The 27,065-nt window shown below is 40.1% G+C and overlaps 1 protein-coding gene across 1 annotated transcript in view; it reads right to left on the reverse strand.

Moving 5' to 3' along the window:
- STT3B (STT3 oligosaccharyltransferase complex catalytic subunit B) overlaps positions 1 to 27,065 on the reverse strand; it is a 74,784-nt gene that overhangs the window by 41,975 nt on the left and 5,744 nt on the right. The window contains exon 2 of the mRNA XM_079794791.1: positions 4,576 to 4,684. Within this exon, the coding sequence (XP_079650917.1) occupies positions 4,576 to 4,684 (109 nt within the window). The remainder of the gene's footprint in view (positions 1 to 4,575; positions 4,685 to 27,065) is intronic.

The following is a 27,065-nucleotide window of genomic DNA, read 5'->3' on the forward strand; positions in this document are numbered from 1 at the left end:
TTTTGTATTGGATACAAAGAAAAAGCTCATATATGGAGAGATACATATTTAATAAAGAAAGATCATATAGAATAATTAACACTAAACATGTTTTCCAATGGAAAACTAATTAATCCCACTATTTTTTCATCATAAAACAGGGTCCTAGTCTAACTTGCCCTTAGGTTTAGGGTTTTAAACATGCTCTAATTTTGCCCATACTTGTGTGTGTATAAAGGAATGAGAAAAGGAGAGAAAATGAAGTAATGTACAGGATTCTTTCCTTCTTTCAAAGACAAGATTTGAAAAGTACACAATTCTAGCTAGGAAATGAAGAACTAATCAATCACTTTGTGAATTCAAAGACTATATTTGGAAGGTTGAGCATTTTTCTACCACTTAAAATAGCTGCTGTATTCTTCATCCTCACTCTAAACAAGGAACATAAAACATCAAGAGGATTCAAAGTAAAGTAAAAAGGACATTTTTTAGCTATTCATTAGTGATTAAAATGTGTATTTACATTTCCACCCTTCACTAAACCCTAAAAGGTTCTTTATCACAAAAGCTATGAAGAACATCATAAATTTCCTTTCCTAGCTAATACTATTTAAAATAGCAAATTCCCAAGGTCTTTAACCTACTCCCTTGCTTTTTCTTCATTACTTATCACTATTTCACATACTTATTTTACTCATTTTATATATTGTCTATTAACTAAAACACCCTCACAAAAATATAAGCTGCAGGAATATTTTCCCCAGTACCCAAAACAATTATTGACACAAAATGGATACTCAATACCTACTGAATGCGCAGAAGAATGGAATAAAGGAGGGGGGGGGGGGGGGTTGAGGGTGTGGCAATCATCATCATCATTCTTAAAAATTAAAATTTTTTACTTCATTTCACATATAATATTAGGTTCCAGAGTATGGTTTTGTCAGCTGTACTCAATGAACATAAAAATAAATTTGAAAATGCCTCTAAAGGTAAGTTAATATATTTATGATAATATGGCAGAGCTGACACACCAAATACAGTTGAAATACTGATTGAAAATACAAAAAAAAACCCTAACCAAACAACAAAACAACAACAAAAAAAAGGGCATATTTAAGCTTTAAAAAAAGGGAACACTCCAGACGCAAAAAAGAAAGAGAAAGTTCAAAGTAGGTACTAATGCCATGGGAGCCCAAAAGAAGAGGGGGGTGGGGGGAAGACACTCCAGGTCTAATATATACCTTAAGGACTAGAAGTTGGGGGATTATCGCTCAATACAGATATCAGAGAAAAGGCCTACTCCCAGAACAAAGCCAAGGCCTATTTGTGAAACTAGACAAATTCTTCTCATTCATTAAGGGAAGCAGTAAGAAACGTTTTGCCTTACTGTATATCCAAAGCCTTGAATAGAAATAAGAAACTCATTCATCACATGTGTGAATATGGGTTCCTCATTTATAACAACTTCAGGTATAACAACCAAGAGTCTCAGAAAACAAGCCTCCAGTGAGGATGAATTTAAGATATAAAGTTAAACACAATAGGAAACAAACTAGGGGCATCAAATACTAATACAATAAGGTGTGTGACAAGAAATGCAGCTAATAACCATCTACCATATCTCTTACCATTCAATATATTTCTAATTTGCCCTGGAAACCATCATGACTACCCTCCTTGATTTTTTTATCTCTATTTACATCCAGGATAAGAAGATGCCTCAAATTGGAAACACAACATCATGCTATCACAGAAAACATATTCTTTCCAAACACAAAGGGATCCTTTATAAAATTTGCCAAATGCTAGGCCACGAATCAAATCTCAATAAGTTTCACAGGAATGGAAATACACAATTTTTCCCTCAACAAAATATATCTGATTTTTCTCTCAATGAAATATATTTGAAATATAAATCAAAACAAGATAACAGGAAATCCTGTTACACTTAAAAGTTAAATACAATTCTAAATAACTCATGAAGTAGAATAAATGATAATGAAAAATACTATAAAGATTATAAAAGCAAACTTACGCAATGTAGCTAAAACACTGTTTAGTGGGGAGTTTATAGCTTTAACATGAATACATTAATAACAAAAAAATTTGGAAATTATTGACCAAATGTTATCAGAAAGTCAGAATAAACAAAAATGTGGGAGGAAGAAAATAAATAGAAGTTAATACAATCAACGACAAATATTTAATAGAAATCTATAATAATAAAAGCATAACATGCTAATTAGACCAGACAACCTTCTAGACGACCTTTCGGACGAAGCCAGGGCTGCGAGGGAAGCCCGGGTCCCTGCCAGCAGCTGGAGGGAAGCCCGGTTCCCGGGTGCCAGAGGGAAGCCGGTGCCGGCAGCCGGGGGAAGGAAGGCCTACTCTTGCACAGATTTCATGCATCGGGCCTCTAATAATCAATAAAGTCAAAGTTTCTTTTGATTAAGAAATCTGATAAAATTGATAAACTTCTGACAAAAAAATGATTTAAAAAAAACACAAACCCAAACTAAACATATATGTCTCCCCAATAGGTGACTTGACTTTCACTTTCTCGTCAATGTTCTTCTTACCTCCCAAATACTAAAAATATGTTCCCTCACATCATCTTCTGAATATAGTAATTCCCCATGAACTATGATCGATACTCAACTACCTAGAGCCGTGGTCGGCAAACTGCGGCTCGCGAGCCACATGCGGCTCTTTGGCCCCTTGAGTGTGGCTCTTCCACAAAATACCACGGCCTGGGCGAGTCTATTTTGAAGAAGTGGCGTTAGAAGAAGCTTAAGTTTAAAAAATTTGGCTCTCAAAAGAAATTTCAATCATTGTGCTGTTGATATTTGGTTCTGTGGACTAATGAGTTTGCCGACCACTGACCTAGAGTAATTTAGGGCAGATTTGGAACAAAAGCACACAAATAACCTGAACTAAGGATACACAGTAACAAGAGACCCCCTCATAGCCTTCACCATTTGTCAGAAATAGTGGTAGTGTGAGATAACCCCAAAACGGGTGTGTGGGGGGGTGGGTGGGAGCGGGGAGGAGCAGACAGTATCGAGATTTAAAAAAATTAAACACTGGTCAATCAGCCACATCTGTATATATAAAGAGGTAATATGCTAACTGGTCCTAACGGTGTCCCAGTCACGACCCAACCGTTCAACAGGCTGTGCGCGGACAGGAGCTGGTGGGCGTGGATGGGGTGGGGACTTGCACCACCAGGACATGAGGCTGCTGCTGGGGGAGGGGGGGAGAGGCCCCCTGCGGAGACACGTGCAAGCCAGCCGCGCCGCCCAGCCTGGAGGGGGGGGCGTCAGGACGGGCTGGGGCGACCCCCCCCCCCCAGAGGAGGCACGCACAGACCCACAGCGCTGCCAGGCCGAGAGGAGGGCGTCAGGACATGGGCGACCCCCCCGGTGGAGGCACGTGCAGGCACCCGGCACTGCCCAGCCCAGAGGGGCGCGTCAGGACGGGGGCGGTGCCTTGGCAGAGAACTCTCAACACTCCTGTGCCAGGGTCTGAAGGTGCGGAGAGGAAGGGAGAGTAGATGAGCAGTTAGGGTGTTTAGGCCAGGAGGGGAGAGCAGATAGGCAGTTAGGGGGATCAGGTCAGGAGGGGAGAGCAGATAGGCAGTTAGGGGGTTTAGGCCAGGAAGGGAGAGCAGATAGGCAGTTAGGGGGAATCAGGCCACAAGGGGAGAGCAGTTAGGGGGATCAGGCTGGCAGGGAAGAGCAGTTAGGCAGTTAGGGGGATCAGGCCAGGAGGGGAGACTAGTTAGGGCCATCAGGCTGGCAGGGGAGCAGTTAGGGGCATCAGGCAGGCAGGATAGCAGTTAGGGGCATCAGGCAAGTGAGCGCTTAGGAGCCAGTGGTTCTGGATTGTGAGAGGGATCCCAGATTGGAGAGGGTGCAGGCCAGGCTGAGGGACCCCCGTCCCATACACAAATTTTGTGCACCAGGCCTCTAGTCCTATATAAGAGCCCAGCGACCGAAACGGCAGAACGACCACAACAACCAGAGACCAGAACTACCATGGCCCCTCACCCCAGCCAGCTGCCCCTAGCAAGTGCTTAGGGGTGATCAGGCAGGCAGAGTGCTAAGGGGTGATGAGGCAGGCAGAGGTGATTAGGGGCGATCAGGCAGGCAGGCAAAGGAGTTAGAGGCAATCAGGCAAGCAGGCGAGGGATTAGGGGAGATCAGGAAGGCAGGCAGAGGCGGTTAGGGGCGATCAGGCAGGCAGGTGAGTGGTTAGGGGCAATCAGGCAGGCAGGCAGAGTGTTTAGGGGCGATCAGGCAAGCAGGTGAGTGGTTAGGGGTGATCAGTTAGGGGCCAGCAGTCCTGGATTGCGAGAGAGATGTCCGACTGCCAGTTTAGGCACGATCCGCAGGGGTCCCGGATTTCTAGAGGGTGCAGGCCTGGCTGAGGGACACCCCTGTGCACAAATTTCATGCACCAGGCCTCTAGTAAAACTATATTAGTTAACTATACAAAGCTTTTGAGAATCCTCAACATCTTAGCAGCTTATGATTTACTCAAATAACTATAAAATTTTATGATATGAACAAAAATAACTACAAATATACTTACAGTACCACCTACTATTCTTCCTAGTGGATACCATGCTCTTTCATCAAACCAATTTAAAAATTCATAGAACCCATGAGACGCAAGATGATGTGTTGATCTATAGTTAAACCTAGAGAAAACAAGAAAAAAAATGTTACAAAACTGCTTGCTAGAAAGAAACAGCTCTTTCTAATATTATACTTTAAATATAAGTGTCTTTATAGTTAATTCCATGGCTACATAAATAAACCTTTTATAGCAATTTTCCTCAAACTTGAATAACAAATTATTTTCCAAGAAATCGGCTCATTCCTCTAATATACCTAACTAAAAAGCAAAGTGCCCCCCCGCCAGCCCCAATGACTACCAACCCAGCTATGCTCAATGTCTACAAAACTACTAATGCTCAAATTAACATTTGGCCATTGCTTTGGGTACAAATGGTAGACAGCTGCACTTGAATTTAAAAAAACAGGGTGAGAGTACATAAAATTCACCAAATGGTCAGAGATTTCAATGGGTCTCAAAAAATTAAGAACTACAGGCAGAAGAGAACATCAAAATGAATGGAGCACATTTGACATGGTCACCTCCAATCTTACAACCCTAAAATTACAGGCTAAATATATCACAACAGCACTAAAGCCATAAGAATAAACTATAATAGTACTGTATAACAGCAATAGAAGACCTAAGACTAATGGGAAGAAATGAAATTGAAGAAACCACAGCCTAACCACAGCAGAAGTAAACTGCAAACCATGTTTCATTTAAAGCAGCTATGGATGGCAAGAGAGAATCCTTTAGAAGTCCTTAGAGTAATGGCATTAGGAACAGCCAGCCAATGGATCCTCTTCCTCTACCATTGCCAAGCAAGGAAATATCTGCACTACGTATGTTGACAAATGAATCAAAAAGCAGAACAGTGCTGGACAGAAAAAACATGAACAGGAAATCCTCATATTCGATATTAGTTTGATATATTCTTCCCAGCATCAAGTCACAACTCTCCCACAATCACTAGATGTAATAATTTAGACAGGCTTGATCAAATACAAAAAGAAAAAAAAAAAGACACACTTAAAAATCAAACATTTGAGAAAAGTGAGCAACATAAAAGCTAAGTATCAAAATCAACTATTGGAAGAAAACTAATATCCTATCTAATAAAAGGGTAATAAAACTAATACCATCCTATGTAATAAAAGGGTAATATGCAAATTAACCACCATCCCGTCACAAAAATGGCAGCGCCTATAGCCACAAGATGGCAGCGCCCAGTCCTCTCAGCCCACCGGGAGTCCCCCAGTCCTGGGAGGGGGGCGGCTAGTGGTGGAATGCTTGCTTTGTCGCCACGCCTGGCTCGGGCCGGCCCCCCAGAGCCGGAGCTGACATGGACAGGGACAGGGGGCCTGGCCCGCAGCTTCCGCAGCTGAGCGCGGGCCCAGAGAGGAGACAGCGGGCCCGCCTCCTGCGGAATCAGCACAGGTCCCTCCCGGCTCCCAGCAGCGTGCTGCGGGAAGCGGCAGGCAGCCTACTGCGTGCGATATCGCACGATGGGCTACTAGTAGGAAACAGGTATAAGAATATCATCAGAGGGCTAAGAAGCCACAGTGGCCTGAAAGGCAGTATAACCTAGAGCAGTGATGGCGAACCTATGACACGTGTGTCAGCACTGACATGCGTAGCCATTTCTGATGACACGCGGCCGCTTTCCGAGGATGAAACATTTGCGAAATAATGTTTTTTTCCTCAAAGTGACACACTACCCGAGTTATGCTCAGTTTTTTGGTGAAGTTTGACACACCAAGCTCAAAAGGTTGCCCATCACTGACCTAGAGGTTAAGAGTACAGATGTTTGAATCATACTGCCTGGGCTTGAATATTAGTTCTACACTTTACTAGCTGTGTGACCTTGGTTTGGCAAAATGACTTATATCTCTATGTTCTAGTTTCTTCATCTGTAAAAGAGGGACTATGATGAGTAAACAATATGTCTCTAAAACACTTGAAGGCTACTGCTACTATTATTATAAAATTACAGGTCCCTCGGCCTGGCCTGCGGAATCAGGCCAAAATTGTCTCTCCAACATCCCCCGAGGGGTCCGGGATTGCAAGAGGGCACAGGCCAGGCTGAGGGACCCGACTGGTGCACAATCAGGGCTAGGGAGGGAAGCGGGAGGTTGGCCAGCCGGGGAGGGACTGCAGGAGGGCTCCAAGGGCATGTCCAGCCATTCTCGCTTCGTCCCAATCAGCTGGACCCCAGCAGCAAGCTAACCTACCGGAGCATCTGCCCTCTGGGGGTCAGTGCATGTCATAGCAAGTAGTTGAGCGGCCTTTAGCATATCGTCAGCATATTACGCTTTGATTGGTTGAACAGACGACTGGATGACCAGACATTTAACATATTAGGCTTTTATTATATAGGATAAAGACCTATGATAAAAGAACTGTATGTTTTTGAGTGTCAAAAATGATTGTCAAGACAAGCAAAATGAAAGATAGGATAAACAGTAAAAAGTTCAAAAAGGAAAATCAAGTATTTTCAGAAATGACATCAGCAAGATGGCATAGGAGACACCAGTTTTCATCCCCCCCCCCCCCAAAAAAAAAAAGGAAATAGCTATCCATGAAGGGAAATATCCCTGGGAATACTCAGGAATACATTGAAGAGCCTACAGCAGCACAATGAAGCACAAAATGGAGAATAACCATGCAGAAACGATTGCTAGGGAGATAGGCTTAGCTGAGACATCTGGAGATAGGTAGGAACAAAGAGAGGAGGCTATCAATACCAGCCATGTGGTAGGTGCCATCAGAGCCCCCAGGGGCTTTTTCCTTAGAGGTACTAGGCAGGTTTTGACACTGAAGACCTAAATAGCCCCCATGACAGCCACACATTCCCTGAAGCTTTCACAAAAGAGAACCCCAGTGTTCACTGATGCTCTCCCATGTTCACTGCAGTATAGCCAAGACATGGAAACAACCTAAGTGTCCATTGATACATGAATAAAATGTGGTGTGTATATATACACACACACAGGAATATTATTCTACCATTAAAAACAAACAAACACGGAAATCCTGTCATTTGTGACAACAAGAATGGACCTTGAAGGTATTATGCTAAGTGAAATAAGTTAGAGAATGACAAATATTGTGTATGTGGAATCTAACAAAACAAACAAACTCATACAGAGAACAGATTGGTGGTTGCCAGAGGTGGGGGTAGGCAATGTGCAAAATGGGTAAAGATAATCAAAAGATACAAACTTCCAGTTATATGATAAGTCCCTGGGGTGTAATTTATAGCATGGTGACTATAGTTAGCAACACTGCATTGTATGTTTGAAAGTTGCTAAGAAATCTTAAGGTTCTCATCATAAGAAAAAATAATTTGTAACTAAGGTGTGGTGATGGATGTTAACTAACTTGTGGTAATCATTTTGCAATATACACATATATCAAGTCATTCTGGTGTGCACCTAAAACTATTACATTGGTATATGTTAATTATATCTCAATAAAAAAGACACCCCCTCCCCCAAAGTTTTCAACTGGGGGGAAAATAATCTGAAACAAATAAAAAAGGCATTTGGATTAACCACACAACTATCCTCTTTCATTACAATAAACCAACAATTTTCTCTGGTGTGCCACAAAAATTTTTTAAACATGCAATACCTGACTACTTAGTTAGGGATACTGACCTCTTTTCCTTTAGATTTTTGAATTAAAAAATGACAACAGCCAACACAACAATAGCTGCCCGATGTAAATGAATCAAAATTATACCTATTTGTTGTCAGGTTGGCAAAATATATAATATATACTAATACATATATCCTATATAATAAAAGGCTAATATGCAAATCAACTGAATAGCAGAATGACCAGTTGCTATGACTTGCACTGACCACCGGGGGCAGACACTCAACGCAGGAGCTGCCCCCTGGTGGTCAATGCGCTCCCACAGGGGGAAGTACCGCTCAGCCAGAAGCCAGGCTCACAGCTGGCAAGTGCAGCAGCGGTGGCAGGAGCCTCTCCCGCCTCCACAGCAGTGCTAACGATGTCTGACTCACAGCTTAGGCCCGGGGAGCAGGCCTAAGCTATCAGTCAGACATCCCCTGAGGCAGTGGTTCTCAACCTTTCTAATGCCACGATCTTTTAATACAGTTCTTCATGTTGTGGTGACCCCCAACCATAAAATTATTTTCGTTGCTACTTCATAACTATAATTTTGCTACTGTTATGAATCGTAATGTAAATATCTGTGTTTTCCGATGGTCTTAGGCTCTACAGAACCGCTAGCAGGGTCGCCTAAGACCATCGGAAAACACAGATATTTACATTATGATTCATAACAGTAGCAAAATTACAGTTATGAAGTAGCAACGAAAATAATTTTATGGTTGGGGGTCGCCACAACATGAGGAACTGTATTAAAAGGTTGCGGCATGAGAAAGGTTGAGAACCACTGCCCTGAGGGCTCCCGGACTGCAAGAGGGCCCAGGCCGGGATGAGGGACCACCGCCCCCCCCCCCCCCCCCGCCAAGTGCACACAAATTTCGTGCACCGGGCCTCTAGTATATATATCTTTTTGTGTTGTGCCACAAATTTTTAGTAATTAAGTCTGTGTGCCATGAGATTAAAAAGGCTGAAAATCACTGCAATAAACAACTGAAATATGAATGTATCTCTTCATCTTGAGTTTTAGCTTCTTATTGAGCAATTCTGGCTTGTTTTTTTTTTTTCTCAGCTCATTGTTCCATCTACATGGAAACCCACTGTATTACCATTCATTTTATTCTGCCTTCATTCAGTCGTCTAAAACTTGAATTCTTGAAGGAGGCTTCTCTAATATTCCATCCTTCCTTCCCATCATGCTGAAGCCTCTACTCTATTAGTTCATCTCACAATGTAATAGTGATTTTTGTATTCATGGAGGTTTATCATATAATTTCTGGCACTTCATTCATGAGGCTCAATTAATGTTTACTTAATTCTCCTTTTTGGCACAGTAGTAATGAATAGTAACACTGACTTAAATTTTTTGTCTTCTACTCCCTTCTTCATTAAAGTAAAGCAACTGTGGGCACAAAAGTAGTATTCATTTTAGCATATCCAATTTACATATTAAAAACATTTAAATAGCTGGGGAGTATTATAGACAAAACAAGATGAACCATAAATTGATACCTGTTTAAGCTGAATGATGTATATACAGAAGCTCATTCTAGTATTAGCTCTACTTCTGTGTATACTAGAAATTTTCCATGATACTATGTGTATGTAGTTTACATACACACACGATTTAAATAATTGTATAGACAAATAATATATATGTAAACTTCATTATGGAAAATTTCACACACACACACTAATTCTCATGCATACAAATTACAGTTTTCCCCAAATAAAACTAGGTAAACTGAGAAATCGTATTAAAGGTTAGGAGTCACCAATAAAACTAAAATAAAAGAGAAACACACAAGTGGTAAAATAACAGCGATCTTAAAATAGTTTGAGAACATTACCAGATTTTACATATCTCTTTTATTAATATTGTCAGAGCAATTTTCAGTATTTTAGCTTAAAATAAAATGGTTTAGAAACAAGTTTGGCAAAAAGATAATTATTAAATACAGATGGTAGATATGAGATTGATTGTGGTCTTCTATATTTTTGGTTTGACATTTTCATAATAGTTTTTCAAAAATAAGTGCCTTGCACAGCCAGCACGGTTCAGTGGTTGAGCATCAACCTATGAAACAGGAGTTCACAGTTCAATTTTCGATCAGGGTACATGCCCGGGTTGCGGGCTCGATCCCCAGTGTGGGGCATGCAGGAGGCAGCCAATCAATGATTCTCTCTCATCATTGATGTTTCTCTCTCTCTCCCTTCCTCTGTGAAATGAATAAAAATATATTTTTTTAAAAGAGCCTCCCCCAAATTCTCTAGACCCAATCCCAAAAGCCACATGGCAGTTTCAATTATGTGAGAAGAACTTATTAAGACAGACAAAATAATTCTCAGATGGACAGTTTTCATTTCTGGAAGGGGCATATAAATATGAAGAGCATATAAATATGAAAGAGTAAAATGTTTTTTTTTGTTTTTAAATTTATAAAGGAAGAAAAATAGCCATTTTATAAATTAAAGAGGTCTTGGAGATCCACCTTTATAAGAAACTAAGATAGATAAATAATTTTCTTCTGAAACATATTTTTCAGCTAGTCAAAGACACTACATTTTTAAATGCCTTTTCTCTATAAAAACTTGTTTCTGGAAGCCACCCTTAAAAAAAATTCCTTGTAAATTCTATAGATTGTATCTTCTTCCTCCCAACAAACTCTTCAAAAGCTAAGAATAGTTTATATGCTTGATTTAGGGAAAAGAGACTACCTCCTAAAGAAGCAAGACAAGATTAAATAATGGAATCCCATTTATGGAAAAATGGTTATACTTCTGAGGTCCTAGTAGAGATATTAGTACAATACTGTATTAAAAACATTACAGCTTAAATGGTACTTTACAAACTGGCTAAGGCTTATTCAGCATAAAACTAAACTACATTGTTTCTTTAGGAAAACAAAAAGTACCAACACATTTGTAAACTAGGACTGCCTCTGCATTTCCCTTCTATGGATCTTATTGCAGACCTAACCACTTGATACATTTGGTTTTAGATTTGCTATTTCATCTTACATTACACTGAAATATCTAATGTATACTCAAAACAACAATGAAATCTCATGATTATGTACTAAAGAAAAGTATCATTAAATACCCTTAATCTTAAAGGCTAAAAAAAAAAATTATGCCACAGTCCTAAAATCAACCTATGGCTTTTCTATCTTCAAGAAGAAATCTTTGAGGTGGGAAACAGTTTTTTTATGTTTAATTAATACCCAATTCTCTGTAAAAATATGGCAGTGTACCACACACACACACAAAAAAAAATCAAAAATGTCTAAGAATAAATTAAGTGAAACAACAGTATATTGTTAGCCTTAATGCTATGACCACCTAGGCACCTCCAAGCCCAACACAAGTAGCAGTCGTCTGCAGATCACTTTGTAGCTTGTGCCTGGTGGCCAGAGGCAGGGCGCAGGTATTAGCTGACTTTGCACCTCCCAGGAGGCCCTAGACCCAGTGCACCCAGTGGTCAGCTTCAGACTACCCCATATTACAACCCTACCACATCCAAGAGCAACACACTCAAGGGGCAGACTCAGTGAGCACCAAAACCCCACTGAAGCTCTATAGGGGTGTCTCCTGCACAGCAGCTCTTCTGCTACAGTCGCAGGTGGTCTGCACAGCTGATGAGCCTGAGGATCAATCCCTCCCAGTGGTGCCAAGTCTCAACTACAACAGGACAATGCACATAGCCCACACAGGGGCGCACATTGAGTGCCCATCTAAGGTGACTGGGGAGGCTGAGCCACTGAGCCCTACAGGACACTCTACTACATAAGGCCATTCTACCAACTTCAGGAGACATAGCTGCTCTACTTAATACATAGAACAAAGACGGAAACAGCCAAAATGTCACAAATGAAAGGACCGAAGAAATCTCCAGAAAAAGAAATAAATAAAATGGAAGCAAGCAAACTACCAGATACAAAATTCAAAACAATGGTTACAAGGATGATTTTTTTTCCATGCACGAATTTCGTGCACCGGGCCTCTAGTCTACCTAATAAAAGAGTAGCATGCTAATTGAATGTACCTTCGTGACACCCACCAGCCAATCAGGAGTATGCAAATTAACCCAACAAAGATGGTGGGTTAATTTGCATACACAGGTGCTGAGTGGCCATGGCAACGACGCAGGTGTTCCGCACCACCCCCAGCCACTCTGGACCTCTGGGTAGCGTGGGAAGGCAGAAAGGTGGCTCCAGGCCGGAGCGGAAAGGCGGCTCTGGCCAGAACGAAGGCGGTGACAGCAGCCAGGGGAAGGAAGGCCCATTCTTGCACGAATCTTCATGCATTGGGCCTCTAGTATATTATACTATCTAAAAGTAGAGTCTCCACTCTAAGTAAACCAATGGAAGCTTACCTTCTTCATTACATACTTCTAATACTTAACTATTTCAATTAATTTCTTTTCCCTCTAGCATTAGTCTAGGTTTTACATAAAAGAAAAAGGCTTTTCCTATTTCTTCAAAATATAGTAGCAAAAACTGTAGTATGAGAAAACAAGAAAAAAACAACACATTCTTTTAACCTTTTGCACTCGGATGTCGAGATTAAAATTACTCTTTGAATGTATCAATAATTTGAAATATAAAAAAAACCAAATAAATAAGTTTGTATGAAAAGAAACTCCAGTTTTTTATTCTACTGCCGCGCTTTGTAAAATCTGGGGTATTTAAAAAATTAAATCCCAAGTAGAATAAAGGAATCGGCCGAAACCGGTTTGGCTCAGTGGATAGAGCGTCGGCCTACGGACTGAAGGGTCCCAGGTTCGATTCCGGTCAAGGGCATGTACCTTGGTTGCGGGCACATCCCCAGTAGGGGTTGTGCAAGAGGCAGCTGATGGATGTTTCTCTATCATCGATGTTTCTAACTCTCTATCCCTCTCTCTTCCTCTCTGTTAAAAATCAATAAAATATATTTAAAAAAAAAAAAGGAATCGAGAAAAAAGCAAGCGAGTGCAAAGGGTTAAAAAGTATATTGGCTTTGTGGAAAAGATGTATTTTTCTAATTTCAGAGTTCCATCCACATTGCTTCCTAAAGACCTCTAATGATAAGTGGCTTTATTAAAATAAGAAAATCTGTGTTAAGCTATATAAAAACTTGGTTCTTTTTTTGAGGGAGACCATCTGAAAACCAAAATTCCAAATGAGACACACCTCACCAAGCCAAGCATCTCAAGCTCAATTAAGTAGAATCCATTTCCTTGATGCTGGTTGTTGGTTGGAGCCTTATAAAGGCTGCCAGCAGTTCTCTGCAACATAAGACTTCTATCTACAACATTAGAGGCCCAGTGCTCAAAATCTGTGCACTCGTGGGGGTAGGGGAAGGCAGGACCCTCAGCCCGGCCTGCGCCCTCTCGTAGTCCAGGAGCCCTCCGGGATGTCTGACTGATAGCTTAGGTCCGCTCCCTGCGGCAGTTGGACATCCTTAGCACTACTGCAGAGGCAGTAGAGGATCCCGCCACTGCCACTGCACTTGCCAGCTGTGAGCCCGGCTTCTGGCTGAGTGGCACTCCCCCTGTGGGAGCTCACTGACGACCAGGGGGCAGCTCCTGCATTGAGTGTCTTCCCCCTGGTGGTCAGTGCACGTCATAGCGACCGGACGTTCCGCCGTTCGGTCGATTTGCATATTAGCCTTTTATTATATAGGATGGCTGCTTACTTCATAACTCCAGCAATGGGAGACTGGTGCAAGTCCACTAGTAAGACAAAGTCTTATGTAATGGAACATAATCGTGGAAGCTACATCACACTACCCAGCTTCTGTCCACTATTCTTCAAATGCTATAAACAGGCTCTTTAAAAAATCATTCTGTGAAAAGATTTATATAGTCAATTATAACTCTGAGTTTGTTTGCAAAGTAGTGTTGTAAGATTTTACAAAATTGGCCAGGTTAATTCACCTAATAAATGAGAAGGCAACTAATGTCATCAACAGAAATTACCAGTTATGGATGCCAATCCACACTAATAAGAGAGAAAGATGCAAATTGACCGTATCTTTGCGAAACCCACCAACCAACCAGGAGTGAATATGCAAATTAACCCAACAAAGATGGCAGGTTAATTTGCATTCGCAGGCACCTAGCTGCTGGGGGCGGGACACTTGTGTCGTTGCCATGGCGACAACGCAGAAGGCAGAAAGGTGGCTCAGGGCCGGAGCAAAGACAGAAAGGCGGCTCAGGCCTGAGTGAAGATGGTGCCAACAGCCAAGGGAAGGAAGGCCCATTCTTGCACGAATCTTCATGCATCGGGCCTCTAGTATAAGTATAAGAGCACTAAGAAATAAAGAAATAGAATTCCACAAAGAGTAAATAAAAATAGAAATGAAAAGCACAGGGCTAGAACATCAATGATTACATAAAGATTTTCTTCTGTTCCTTCTTTTCTCCTTTACCCTGGCACTAGGTGCTCTTAGACTACACAAGATGCCAGATTTACAGAACTTCCATTAGCTGGCACAAAATTCAGCACTAATGGAAAATGAAAACAACAGTATAAGAAAAGTACAAAGCAGCTAGACCACAAGCTAAAGTTGACATTTCAAACTACCTTTTATTATTCCTGCCATCTAATGGCAGGATAAAAAACAAAAACATGCCAGACTGACATGTTAATTAAATAAATACACCAGGCAGAAAAAAAAACTGTTTAGTAAGACTACTAAAACTAACAATCTAAATCCAATCCTGCCATGTGATGCATATGAACACTCTAGATAATCATATTAAACACAAAACTAACTTTATTACTTCAACTATAGAAACTCAAGTGAGGATATATTCAAGCCTAGTATGATTACACAGATTGATATCAGTGTTTAAGTAACTGCAAAACAGTAAAATTTCAAAGGATTACTAATGATGCAGAGCAAGAAGTCATTTTACTGTTTTACATAGGTCAATTCTGAAGCTTGAAAAGACCCACAAATATAGATTAACCATTGTCATACCACCAAATCACCACTACTCATTTATGTACAAGCAGTTCCAACTGGATGTTAAGCTCCATGCTCTTACAACTCATGGATAGGTCATTCTGATTCAAGATCTTTCATAAGCAGAGAGCAGGCTGTATGTATCAGATTGATAAACTACCTGTTTACACTCTACTTCAGAGCAACACATGGAAAAAAACAAGGGTTATTATTCAAAAGCTAAAATATCATGCAGACCTCTTGAGCTTTTCTATACCCTCCCATTTAAGGTAAGGTGCATTACAAATCAAATAATATTAAATCCATTAGGAACACACAGAGAAAAACTTATTCCAAATACATATTAATTGAAAACCAGATCCCTATTTTAGTCCTATCTCTTAACTTTTGCCTTGACTGGCAGTGACAGCTATCAATTTCCATAAATATCCATTTGAAAAAGAGGGCCTCTCCTCTTTTAGTCTTTATTTAGTTTATAAAGGACACTTAAACTAATTGGAAAAAAAGGAAAGAACAATGAGAAGCTGGCACCAAAAAAATTACATCAAAATAAGGCTTGTGTAAGTGTCCTAGTGCCACTTAAAAAAAATATTCTAGGATCACATATAAAATAATGTATTTGATAAATTAAAACTATTTGCTCCAATACAGATTGAAATCTAGAGAGATCTGCATGTATTTTTTCTCTCTACAGAGCACATGCATGTGTAATACACATTTAAGTCAGGCACACATTCATGTATTATAGAAACAAAATCTCCAACAAACGTTACATGTAAACATGTTATATTTACATTTATTTATTATTAATTATCTAATTTACTGGCATTATATAATAACTAGTGGGCCGGTGCACGAAATTTGTGCATGGGGAGGGAGGTGTCCCTCAGCCCGGCCTGCACCCTCTCCAATCTGGGACCCCTTGAAGGATGTCCTACTGCTGGTTTACAAGGATTGGGCCTAAACCGGCAGTCGGCATCCCTCTTGCAATCTGGGACTGCTGGCTGCTAACCACTCACCTGCCTGCCTGCCTAATTGCCCCTAACCACTCTGCCTGCTGGCCTGCTCGCTGTCAACTGCACCCCGCCGCCAGGCTGCTCGCCCCAAATGCCCCCCCTCGCCAGCCTGATCACCCCCAACTGCCCCCGTGCCAGCTTGCCTGCCCCCAACTGACCCTGCTGCTGGCCCTCTAAATTATTCAGTTGAAACAGTCCATCAGGACCTACCAATACATTTCAAACACTTATGTTTTGGTAGTCAGACTAGTTTTACTACCACTTCTCCACTTTGAAGGTATGATGAATTTCAGAAGAGAGTGGAAAGGAATTGGCTGATTTTTTTTTTCACTGACCCTACCGCCATACTTTATAGTGGAAATTAAGATTCTTATGAATTATAGTTAAAATACTATCTAATAAAAGGGTAATATGCAAATTAACTGTCACTCTGTCACAAAGATGGTGGCACCCATAGCCACAAGATGGCGGCGCCCAGTCCCCTCAGCCCTGCCAGCCCCATTGCTGGAGTCCACAGACACGCCGGGGGGGGGGGGGGGGGGGAGGGTTGGGCGGCGCGCGGCAGGTGAGTGGCGCGGCTGGATCCGCCCTTAGGCAGCAGGGCATGGCGGCTTCATTCCCATGGTGGTGGTGAAGTCCTGAGGCCCAGCAGACAGAAAGAGGACAGCGGGGCGTGGTAGCTTCGTTGCAGCGGCAGCGGCGAAGCAGCCAGGCCCTGCAGAGAGCATAAAACCATGGGGAGTGGGCCTAAGCTGTCAGTAGGACATCCCCTGATGGCTCCTGGATTGGAGAGGGTGCAGGTTGGGCTGAGGGACCCCCCCCTCCCATGCACCAATTTTGTGCACCGGGCCTCTAGTAGTTTTATAAAATTATAATAAAAGCCAGAGAGACTCACAATTAATACTCAAATATTTGCCTTAGGTATTTTAAAAAGAACACTGTAGGCATGCAGCTGAATTGCCATAAAACTGAAAATGCCACAGAGCAATTGTTAGTTCCACAATGCAGGCCATTCAAAAAAATGTACACTTTGCCTGAACAAATACAAAATATGCAGAAATAAACTTGTAGACTCTTCTTCCCAACCCTCAAATTTAGGAAGATCATTTTGTGTATATAAGTATAGTTTCTGATCATTACAATTCTGTATGTTGAAGACAGACATCTCAGTACATCTCTTCAGTGTAGATAGAAGTGTTGCTTCAGGCAGCATGATGGGGAAAGCAGGAAGGACTAGAAAGAACTTGAAGCTGAATACTAGTTCTAGACTGTCACTGTGGGCATGTCACTTGACAACATCTGGCCTGAGTCACCTCATAACAAGTCACACTTTATCTCAAACATTATAATTGACCATAAATGAATAAAAATTACTTGTATAAGTCTCAATCTTTTGGAGGGTGAGGAGTGTAACAAGTAGGCTGATGGAAGCATCATGCTATTTCATAACTGTACATGTTTACACATCCTATTCTTTATACCAAAAAATATCAACCGAGGCTATCTGGCTTCAAAGCCTATTCTCTTAACATACTAAGCAGTGCTTCTCTCATTTGTAAAATGGGAGTAATAAGATATCTACCTCTTAAGACTGCTTAAGGACCAATAAAGCACAAAATGCATTAAGATTTGCAAAAATTTACCCCAGCCTTAGTCTCTCCTCCCTCAAAAAATCCAAAACAACCCAATAAAAACACTAACCAAAGAAATGAAAAGGTATTTCACAAAAGAAGAAATAAAAATGATAAACATACTGTGGTTGCTGGTCTTTAAAGACTGGCCCAAAACAATTCTGCCTCTACCTGTATATACATCTTCTCCTTTGACTGTGAGATAGGACTGAGTCTATATGTTGAACAGTAAAACATAGTGTAACTGATCCCGATGATTCCAGGCCTTTAACTGGTCTGGCAGTTTCCTCTCTCTTGGAATGCTCTTTCTTAGAACCCAACCATCCTGCTGTGAGGCAGCCCAAGTATCCACAAGGAGCCAAAAGCCCCAGCTGAGCTCCCAATCAAGATTCCAGATTACTCTGAACTGTCTAACATTTCAGTCATTCCAGCCCCAGCTGAGTGTAGATGACTGCAGATGACTGCAATCATCCCAGCACCACAGCTGACACCATGAAGCAGAAGAACCTTCCACTGAATCCATTGAATTGTGAAGAAAATACTGTTTTGTCACTAAATTTTGGGGTGATGTACTTTAGTTCTATAAATAATTAAAACATATTATGACAAAACTAGAGGCCCAGTGCATGATTGAATCATGCACTTGTAGGGTCCCCTACACACTTTCGCTTTCAATCGCAGGGGAGCTGGGTGCCTGTCCGCTGGTGCACCAGTGGACAGGCACCCAGCTCCCCCGCTTTTGATGGTCCGCAGCGGGACGTGAGCTCGCTGCCCCAGAGGCCCCTTCTGTTCCACAGCACAGCCATGGCGCAGATGCTGGCCCAATCGGCTACCCCGGCCACCCCGAGTCCCGCCCCCTGCTGGCCCAATCGTGGGCGTAGCGGAGTGATGGTAATTTACATATTACCATTTTATTAGGTAGGATTTCCAGGTATATACCCTAGAAAGCATGCACATAGATGCATCATAGTAGCATTTTTAAAAACTGGAAGCCCAAGTGTCCAACAACTCCCAAATGTATAAATGCAAGTCAAAAATTACATAGAAGATACTATATTTTTTTAAAGTTCCAAAGCAAAACTTAATATGTTCTCTAGAGATACATGAGACATGAGTTTTGTTTTTGTTTTATAATATGGCAAAGGGAATGTTAAACAAAATCAGGACAATGGTTTCCTAGTGCCAAGAAGAAAACCAAGATGATAGGCTAGAGAAGGAACTTAAATAGATGAGAAATTGGTAATGTTTCAGTTCTATAGTTGGGTAGGGGTTTCTCAGGTGTTCTATAATTGTGTTCACAGCTACATATATAGGTATCTATGTTCCTATATACAAGTAGGATTTTCAATATAGCTTGACTTATAAACGTTAATATAACTTTATATTATGTTGTAATTTACACCCAACAGTTACAACTATTTACTACACTTTCAGAAGTCCAGAATTTTTACTTTACTAGTAAAAGGGAAATCTTTTCTTTCATTTAAAACTAGAGGCCCAGTGCATGATTTAATCATGCACCTGGTGCACCAGCGGGCTGGCTGTCCGCGGGTGCCCCAGGCCTTCCGAAAGCCTCCGGCGCTGCGGAGGCTTTCGAAAGGCCTTGCGCCGGAGCAGACAGCCGGCCAGGTCCCCCGCTTTGGCCTTTGATCGCGGGGGACCTGGCCGGCTGTCCGCGGGTGCCCCAGGCCTTCCGAAAGCCTCCGGCGCTGCGGAGGCTTTCGAAAGGCCTTGCGCCGGAGCAGACAGCCGGCCAGGTCCCCCGCTTTGGCCTTTGATCGCGGGGGACCTGGCCGGCTGTCCGCCGGTGCCCCAGGCCTTCCGAAAGCCTCCGGCAGCCATGGCACAGACACTGAGCTCGCAGCACCACTGGCGCCGCGAGCTCAGCGTCCTGCTGGCCCAATCAGCTACCCCGGCCACCCTGAGTCCCGCCCCCTGCGCCTCCTGCTGGCCCAATCGTGGGCGTAGCGGAGTGATGGTAATTTACATATTACCATTTTATTATGTAGGATGCTGTTTATATTAGACACTATTTAAAGGTGTTAAACTATTATAACAACCAAAATTAAAGAGATTTCCCTTTCTAATGAAGTGACTCACTCATTTTAACAACCTTCAAAAAATATATCTTAAAAAAGATATTAGTTGTGTGGGGCTGGAGTGGTTCAGTTTATTGAGGGTCGTTCTGTAAACCAAAAGGTTATAGGTTTGATGCCCAGTAAGGGCACATACCTGGGTTTCAGGTTCAATCCCCAGTAGAGGCACATAGGAAAGGCAACAATGGGTGTTTCTCTCACATCAATGTTTCTCTCTCTCCCTCCCTCTCTCTAAGTATGTCCTCGGGTGAGGCTTAAAAAAAAAAAAAGATATTAGTTGCTCCTCAAGCTCATTTTTCTACTTTGAAAAAATGACTAGCCTTTACACAATTTTAAGATTAGATTTATTTCATCAACCACATTTTTTTATTATCTTATTCCTTCAAATGCCAAAAAGCTGGTTAGCATATTATAATAAAAGTTTTCTTTAGCTAAGGTCTAAAATAAAAATAATTTTAGTATTGAAATTAAACTTCCATGAATCAAATGTGTTAAAATTTTAAAATTATGAACATATGCACTGTTATGATTCTCAATATATTCAACAAACCCCGCCAGCTCACTGTAACAGGTTTTTTTAAAGGCACATTGATAAAGATTTTGTTTTTAAAGCACACATTTTTAAGCGAAACATCTAAAACTGGTCATTACAGCATATCAGGTTTAGGACTCACAGGAATACTGTTATTACATGGAATAATAGTATAATTAAAGAGCTGACCAGTCATTTTGTCAAGAGTTCACTCCATAGTAAAAGAAGATAAAGACTTTATGTCTTGGCTTATTTAACTCTCAAGATCTAAAATATCTCAATGACCTCCCCCCCCCCCCCCCCCCCCCCAGTAATTGACACAGACAAAGATATTTCCATTGCAGAAACACTTTAATGGAGACAAGAAACTTTTTTCCGTAATGAGTATTTTTGTTTAGTATACTTTAATTTCTTATGAGCAAGTTTAAATGAGATCAAAGCTGTGGTGCCTTCCTTAAGAGTTACTTAATTTCCATGTTAATTACCTGTATTCATAAAGTTAAGTCAAGAGCCAAGAAACCAAGTGGATCATTAATCTAACCCCATCCAAACTCATCATTAGCATGACTTTAGTATAGTCCAATGCCTGTATATACAATGATAATATCTATTCTTACTCTTCCTCCACATCAAGATAGATTATTCAAGTTCAAACAAAATGCCAGTTTGGAAATTTTACTTCTACTGCTGACATCTGTCTTATTTCATCTATTTCAAAAGTTAACAGCACTGAAACTTTTACCACTCATATTTTTTAGATATTAACTAGTCTGTCTTTTCTTATTCAGTGTTCTTCAACTAGTGAATTAAAATTTGAGACAGAACTCCCTAAGAGTTCATTGTACTTGGGAGAAATACTCATGCAACAAAATATCTCCCTCTTTTAAGGTTCTTCCTAAATTATCCAGCCAATCAACCATCTCCCAATTGCTGATGGTAATCAATGACATAAATTACTTCTGTAATCATCATTATCAATTCTTTCCTTCTATAAAATTAAAGACACCTTAATTGAAAGAGATTATGCTGTTCACTATTAACCAATCCCTATGTGTGTGTGTGTGGGGGGGGGGGGGGGGTAGGGGGAAGAGGGAGGGATTCACACCACCAAGCATTTCTCTGACACCAGCTGAGTGTTCTACAATTCAACTCAATTCTGACACTATCTATCTAGAGATAACATCAGATCCCACAGGTTAAGGGCTCAGTCCTACAAGACTGACACCCACCCACACCAACTTCAGATGCCAATTTGAAGTACAAGTTGTCACCTGTGCTTCCAACCAATAGTAGGTAGATTCCAACGACCCTACTCCTTTGGGTTCAACTATTTTGCTAGAATGGCTAATAGAACTCAGAAAAACATTTTACTTGCTAGATCACCCATCTACACTAATAAAATCTTTACACTAATAAAGGAGTAAGATGCAAATTGACCATACCTTTGTGACACCCACCAGCCATTCAGGAGTGAGTATGCAAATTAACCCAACAAAGATGGAGGGTTAATTTGCATACATAGGCGCTGAGCGGCCAGGCTGGATGCTTGTGTCGTCGCCATGGCAACGATGCAATGTTCCGCACCACCCCAGCCGCCCCGGGCCTCTGGGCAGCATGGGAAGGCTGAAAGGCAGCTGGCTCCGGGCCGGAGCGAAAAGGCGGCTCTGGCCAGATCGGTGCCTGCAGCCAGGGGAAAGAAGGCCCATTCTTGCACGAATCTTCATGCATCAGGCCTCTAGTTTATCATAAAAGCATATAACTCAGAACCAGGCAGAAGAGATGCATAGGACAAGGTATCTGGGAAAGGGTGTAAGGATTCCATGCCCTTTCCGAGCACTTCCCCCCAAATCTCCACATGTTCACCAACCTGGAAGTTCTCTGAACTCCGAACTTTGGGGTTTTTGTGGAGACTCCATTACACAGGCATAATTGATTACATTATTGACCTCAGGTGATTCAACTCCCAGTCCCACTCCCCTCCCAGAAGGTCTAGGGGTGAAGCTTACAGTTCCAACCCTCTAATATCAAGGCTGGCTCCTCTGGCAACCAGCCCCCATCCTTAGATTACCTAGGGGCTTTCCGAAAGTCACCTCATTAACATTCCAAAAGACACCCCTCCCCCCATTTAGAAAATGATAAGAGTTTTAAGAGCTCCGTACCAGAAACAGGGATGAAGATCAAAACAACTACACATATGATTTTACTGACATCACTGTCAAACCCAAGGTTAATCAAGGTATTACACAATAAAGAATGCCTCTACTATCATCACTACCAAAAACAAAGTGTGGTTATCATTAAGGATAAAGGATCTGTGTTAATATAAAATGAACATTCACTCTGTTCCCAATACAGTGTAGGAATAAATATATTCTAGTAAGATTAGAAAAGGTCTTCTGTTAAGTCTACCTATAATGAGAACAGTAAGTTATTAATATTATTATTATCATTAAAGGGGGAAATAAGCACCATTTCACCATAATAATATCTTACTCATTTAGTCAAAGAACAAGTAACAAAGTCTCTTCTTCAAAATGGCTGTAGCCTTATTTAATAATTGTTAAGTGAACAGTCCTGAACAAAATTTAAATTAAGTAAATTTGCTTTACTAATATATTGGGATTAATAAAACCTGTACTTATACATCCCAAATATAAGACAGCTAAGCTACACTAGATTGCTATTTCTGAAAGAAATATGCCTGGCATGTTTTCTAACAGTTAATACATTTCAGAAAAGAATCTCCAATTCCTTGGGGAATTCATATAAGAGGAATACCAGAGGGATTAAAATAACTTAAATCATTATATTGAACCATTATCCAAATAGAGCCTAATTCAAAGTCATTTATATTTCTCCCTGGCATATACTAGTATTACATGGGATTTGGGGGAGAATGGGTAATAAGTATGTATACCTTTCTTGTGATACTTGGTTTAAATTTTAAGTTTGAATACTGACTGACAAAATTTAAAGTTTGAAGAAAGGCAGTCCTAGAGTTAAATTATCCATTTAAGTAGCATGGGTTCCATACTAATGCACATCAAGAAAAAAACACACACAACATTGAATTTGACCAAAATCATCCTGACCAATAAATAGAATGTATTAGAGAGCATTCAAGTTTATCTTAAGAACTATTTTCTAATATTTAAAAAGCTTATAAGCTGGAATCACGTTTCATATACTTAATCACTTGCTAACACACAGTGCCAAATTTGCACAACCAACAGATTTCAAGTTCCTATATAAAGATCCACAACCTTTGCTTTAACCTTTCTTCGAATAAAACTTAGTATTCCCCCCCAAAGACTATTTCTGAAAGGATCTTATCATACCTTTCCTATTCTTCCTAAAGACCAAAATAGAATTAAATCAATAAAGAAAACAAAGATTTGGGGGGAAATAAAAGTGGCAGCCATGGAAAATTGGAAGAAGAAAACAACATGGAAAACAATGTAACAGAAATACAAGCTATTCATGATCCCATGATAGCTACACAAATAAAATTACACACAATCCAGGGTCAAAAATCCTCTACAAGAATATAAATACATTAAACAGTCCATTCTTAGGGTTCTCCTGAATTCCTTCAGTTTACATCCCCTTCCAACATTTTCTTTCTCTCTTTCTCTTCCAAGAACTTACAACCACTCCTTTCCCTATGTAAATTTTAATATACTTTAAATTGAACAACAGTTGGCAAAAACCACAATTTAGGATCTGTAATATAAATACTAATAATTTTGCATTTATCTGGTTATTTGATTATCTTTTGTCTCTTTAAAGACAGTGATGTCTCCTCCCTGGCTCGATTTTCCTTGTAGTCTCAGTGTCAGTTGTAAGACTGAATTTGTGTGGCCAGTTAGTCAAGATTATCTGGAGACAAGCTGCTGACTCCAGATCAAGAGTTCAATCATAAAGTAATTTTTGAGCTCCAGCGAAGAGATGAAATGCCTTCCCTTTTTTAGATACTTTCTGCTGCAAAAGAGCATGAAAATTTCTCAGGTGGTTAAGAAACCTGGTTAATCAAATTATTACTAAACTTTATTTCCTACGCACTTTCAAAACAACCCTTTGATCAATGAAGAAAACGTTTAAAGCAACGCTAAAAAAAAAAAAAAAAAAAAAAAAAAAGACAGAGAAGCCCCAAGTATATTTATCTAGCTTTAAAATAGGCAACAATAAAGAATTATACCACCTATGAGGAAAAAAGGATGAAATTACTATAAAAGGGGAGGTGGGGACAAGAAACACACACCAAGGATTCTGAGGTGCTGGCAACGTTCTATTTCTTAATCTGGGTAATGGTCACATGGGTGTTTATTTTATAACTGGTCACTACACTGTAAATTAGGTTTATATATGTTTCAGAATGTGTTATTTCACCATGAAAGAAAACAAATTTACAGACTGAAACTGAACACCTTTGTAGAACACAGCCCTTGTTTATGTAAATAAACATTTAAGACATTTTCAAAGAGTATTTCAAAACTACAAGAGTGTTATCTTCCAATAATTCTGTACTTCATTGTTTCTCATGTGGATTACACAATAGGGTATAATAGTTTATTTTAATAATTAAACCTTCTTAAATAGGGTATATTGCACTTTACAGTGTTTACTGTTTTAAGAACAGGCATGAAGTGCTAAGAGTAGATCTTAAAAGTTCTCACACAAAAAAATCTGTAACTATGTATGGTGATGAATGTTAACTAGACTTATTGTGATGATCATTTTGAAATATACACAAATATTGAATCATTATGTCATACCTGAAACTAAATAATGTTATATGTTGAGTATACCTCAATTTAAAAAGAAAAGGCATCTAGTAAACATGGCAGTCAAAAGTGAGTTCCCAGTCATAATTCTTTTCACCAACTCTATTCCAACCATTTGGCCAGGAACAAACAATAATTTAAGCTGTGCACATACTGAAACTTTAGAAATTAATTATAAATTACTACATTTTAATTTTTTAATAGTATGGAAAACAGTATATACTGCAATATTATCTACCTGTGGAGATAGAGAGGGATCCAATAATTTAAGTTTAAAAACCAAATTCAGCCCAGCCGGTGGGCGTGGCTCAGTGGATGAGCGTGAGCGTCCACCTATGAACCAGAAGGTCAGGGTTCGATTCCTGATCAGGGCACATGCCCGGGTTGTGGGTTTGGTTCCCAGTAGAGGGTGTGCAAGAGGCAGTTGATCAATGATTCTCTCTCATCGCTGATGTTTCTATCTTTTTCTCCCTCCCCCTTCCTCTCTGAAATCAATAAAAATACATTAAAAGAAAAACACACATATTCATTTGAAGTCATTTGTAAATTATAGAAATTGCTAGATATCCCTAAGGAAAAGAACATGGTACTGTGAAGAAAAATATTTAACTACCTGAGAATAGCTAATAAACCTGGAAGGCATGAATTAAAAGGTAATCCCAAAAGAAACATTATCAACAAATCATTAACACTTTATTAATACAAACATGAAATTTCTTTGTTTTCATGCAAAATTTATTTCCCTTTGGATAAAAATGAAGAAAAAAAAGGTAAAAAAAATAAAGTTTGAGAAAAAATATTGAAACTATTAACTTATGGAAATTACAGGTAACTGATGCACACAATTTTTAAAATCACTAATTCTAAAAGAAGTGAAACTTCACACAAAAGCAGTTTCCATAGCTAAACTTGAATTGCCAACAGTTCCAATATTGTGGTACAAACTAACTTCCCCTCATCTTATGAAATAAATTTCAAACAACTTCTCAAAAAAACTCCCTCTAATGCAAAAATAGGTGCAAAGAAAACAGAAAAGAATCTAGCCAAGCTACAACTGTACCACCTTAGAAAAAGTACTTCGCCCCTCTCATAGTCAGCTTCTTTGTCCAGAAAACAAGACAAGCCAATGTGGAGGTACTCTGAAAGTCCTTTAGGCTACAGAATTCTGGGTCTACTCTGAAATTTTAGCTTCCAACCCTTACCTGGAATGGCTTAGTAGTTCCAATCTCATTAATATGAATCTCTTACAAACAAACAAAAATCTAAATGAAAACAACATCCACTTGGATTCAATTACCTTTTTTTCTCATTCAGCTATTGTCTTAAAATTCCCATCTCTGAAAATTTCCTAATCATCAAGACATCATCAACTCTTCTCTCTTTCCTACATCAAAACAAAATAATTTAGCCATCAACCAACTAGTGAGTTCAGCTAAAGCACAGATTGTGCCCCAGGTATTTTGATAGGCCAATGTTAAGACTTAAATCAGGGCAGCTGATTAAAAAACAAATTAAATGGAGGAGACTTTCATTTAAGCTAGCCTAGGAACAGAGTATGCAAAAAAAAAAGGGGGGGGGGGGGGGACACACATAAATTTTGGAGACAGGCAGACCTGTATTATTTAATCCTTGTGGGGAATACTAAAGTGAAGTGTCTTTTGTTTATAGAAATGAAAGATGCTACCTAATCTCCTCAATTCTGTGATCTAAAATCAAGTTGGAAGACACTAAAAACTGAGTGTTTACTACCATTTAAACCATATGTTAAAGTTATCCTACAACACTAAGTTCTACAGAAAGAAAAGAAAAATGGT

This window comes from Cnephaeus nilssonii, assembly GCF_951640355.1.
Source record: "Cnephaeus nilssonii genome assembly, chromosome: 17".
NCBI lineage: Eukaryota > Metazoa > Chordata > Mammalia > Chiroptera > Vespertilionidae > Cnephaeus > Cnephaeus nilssonii.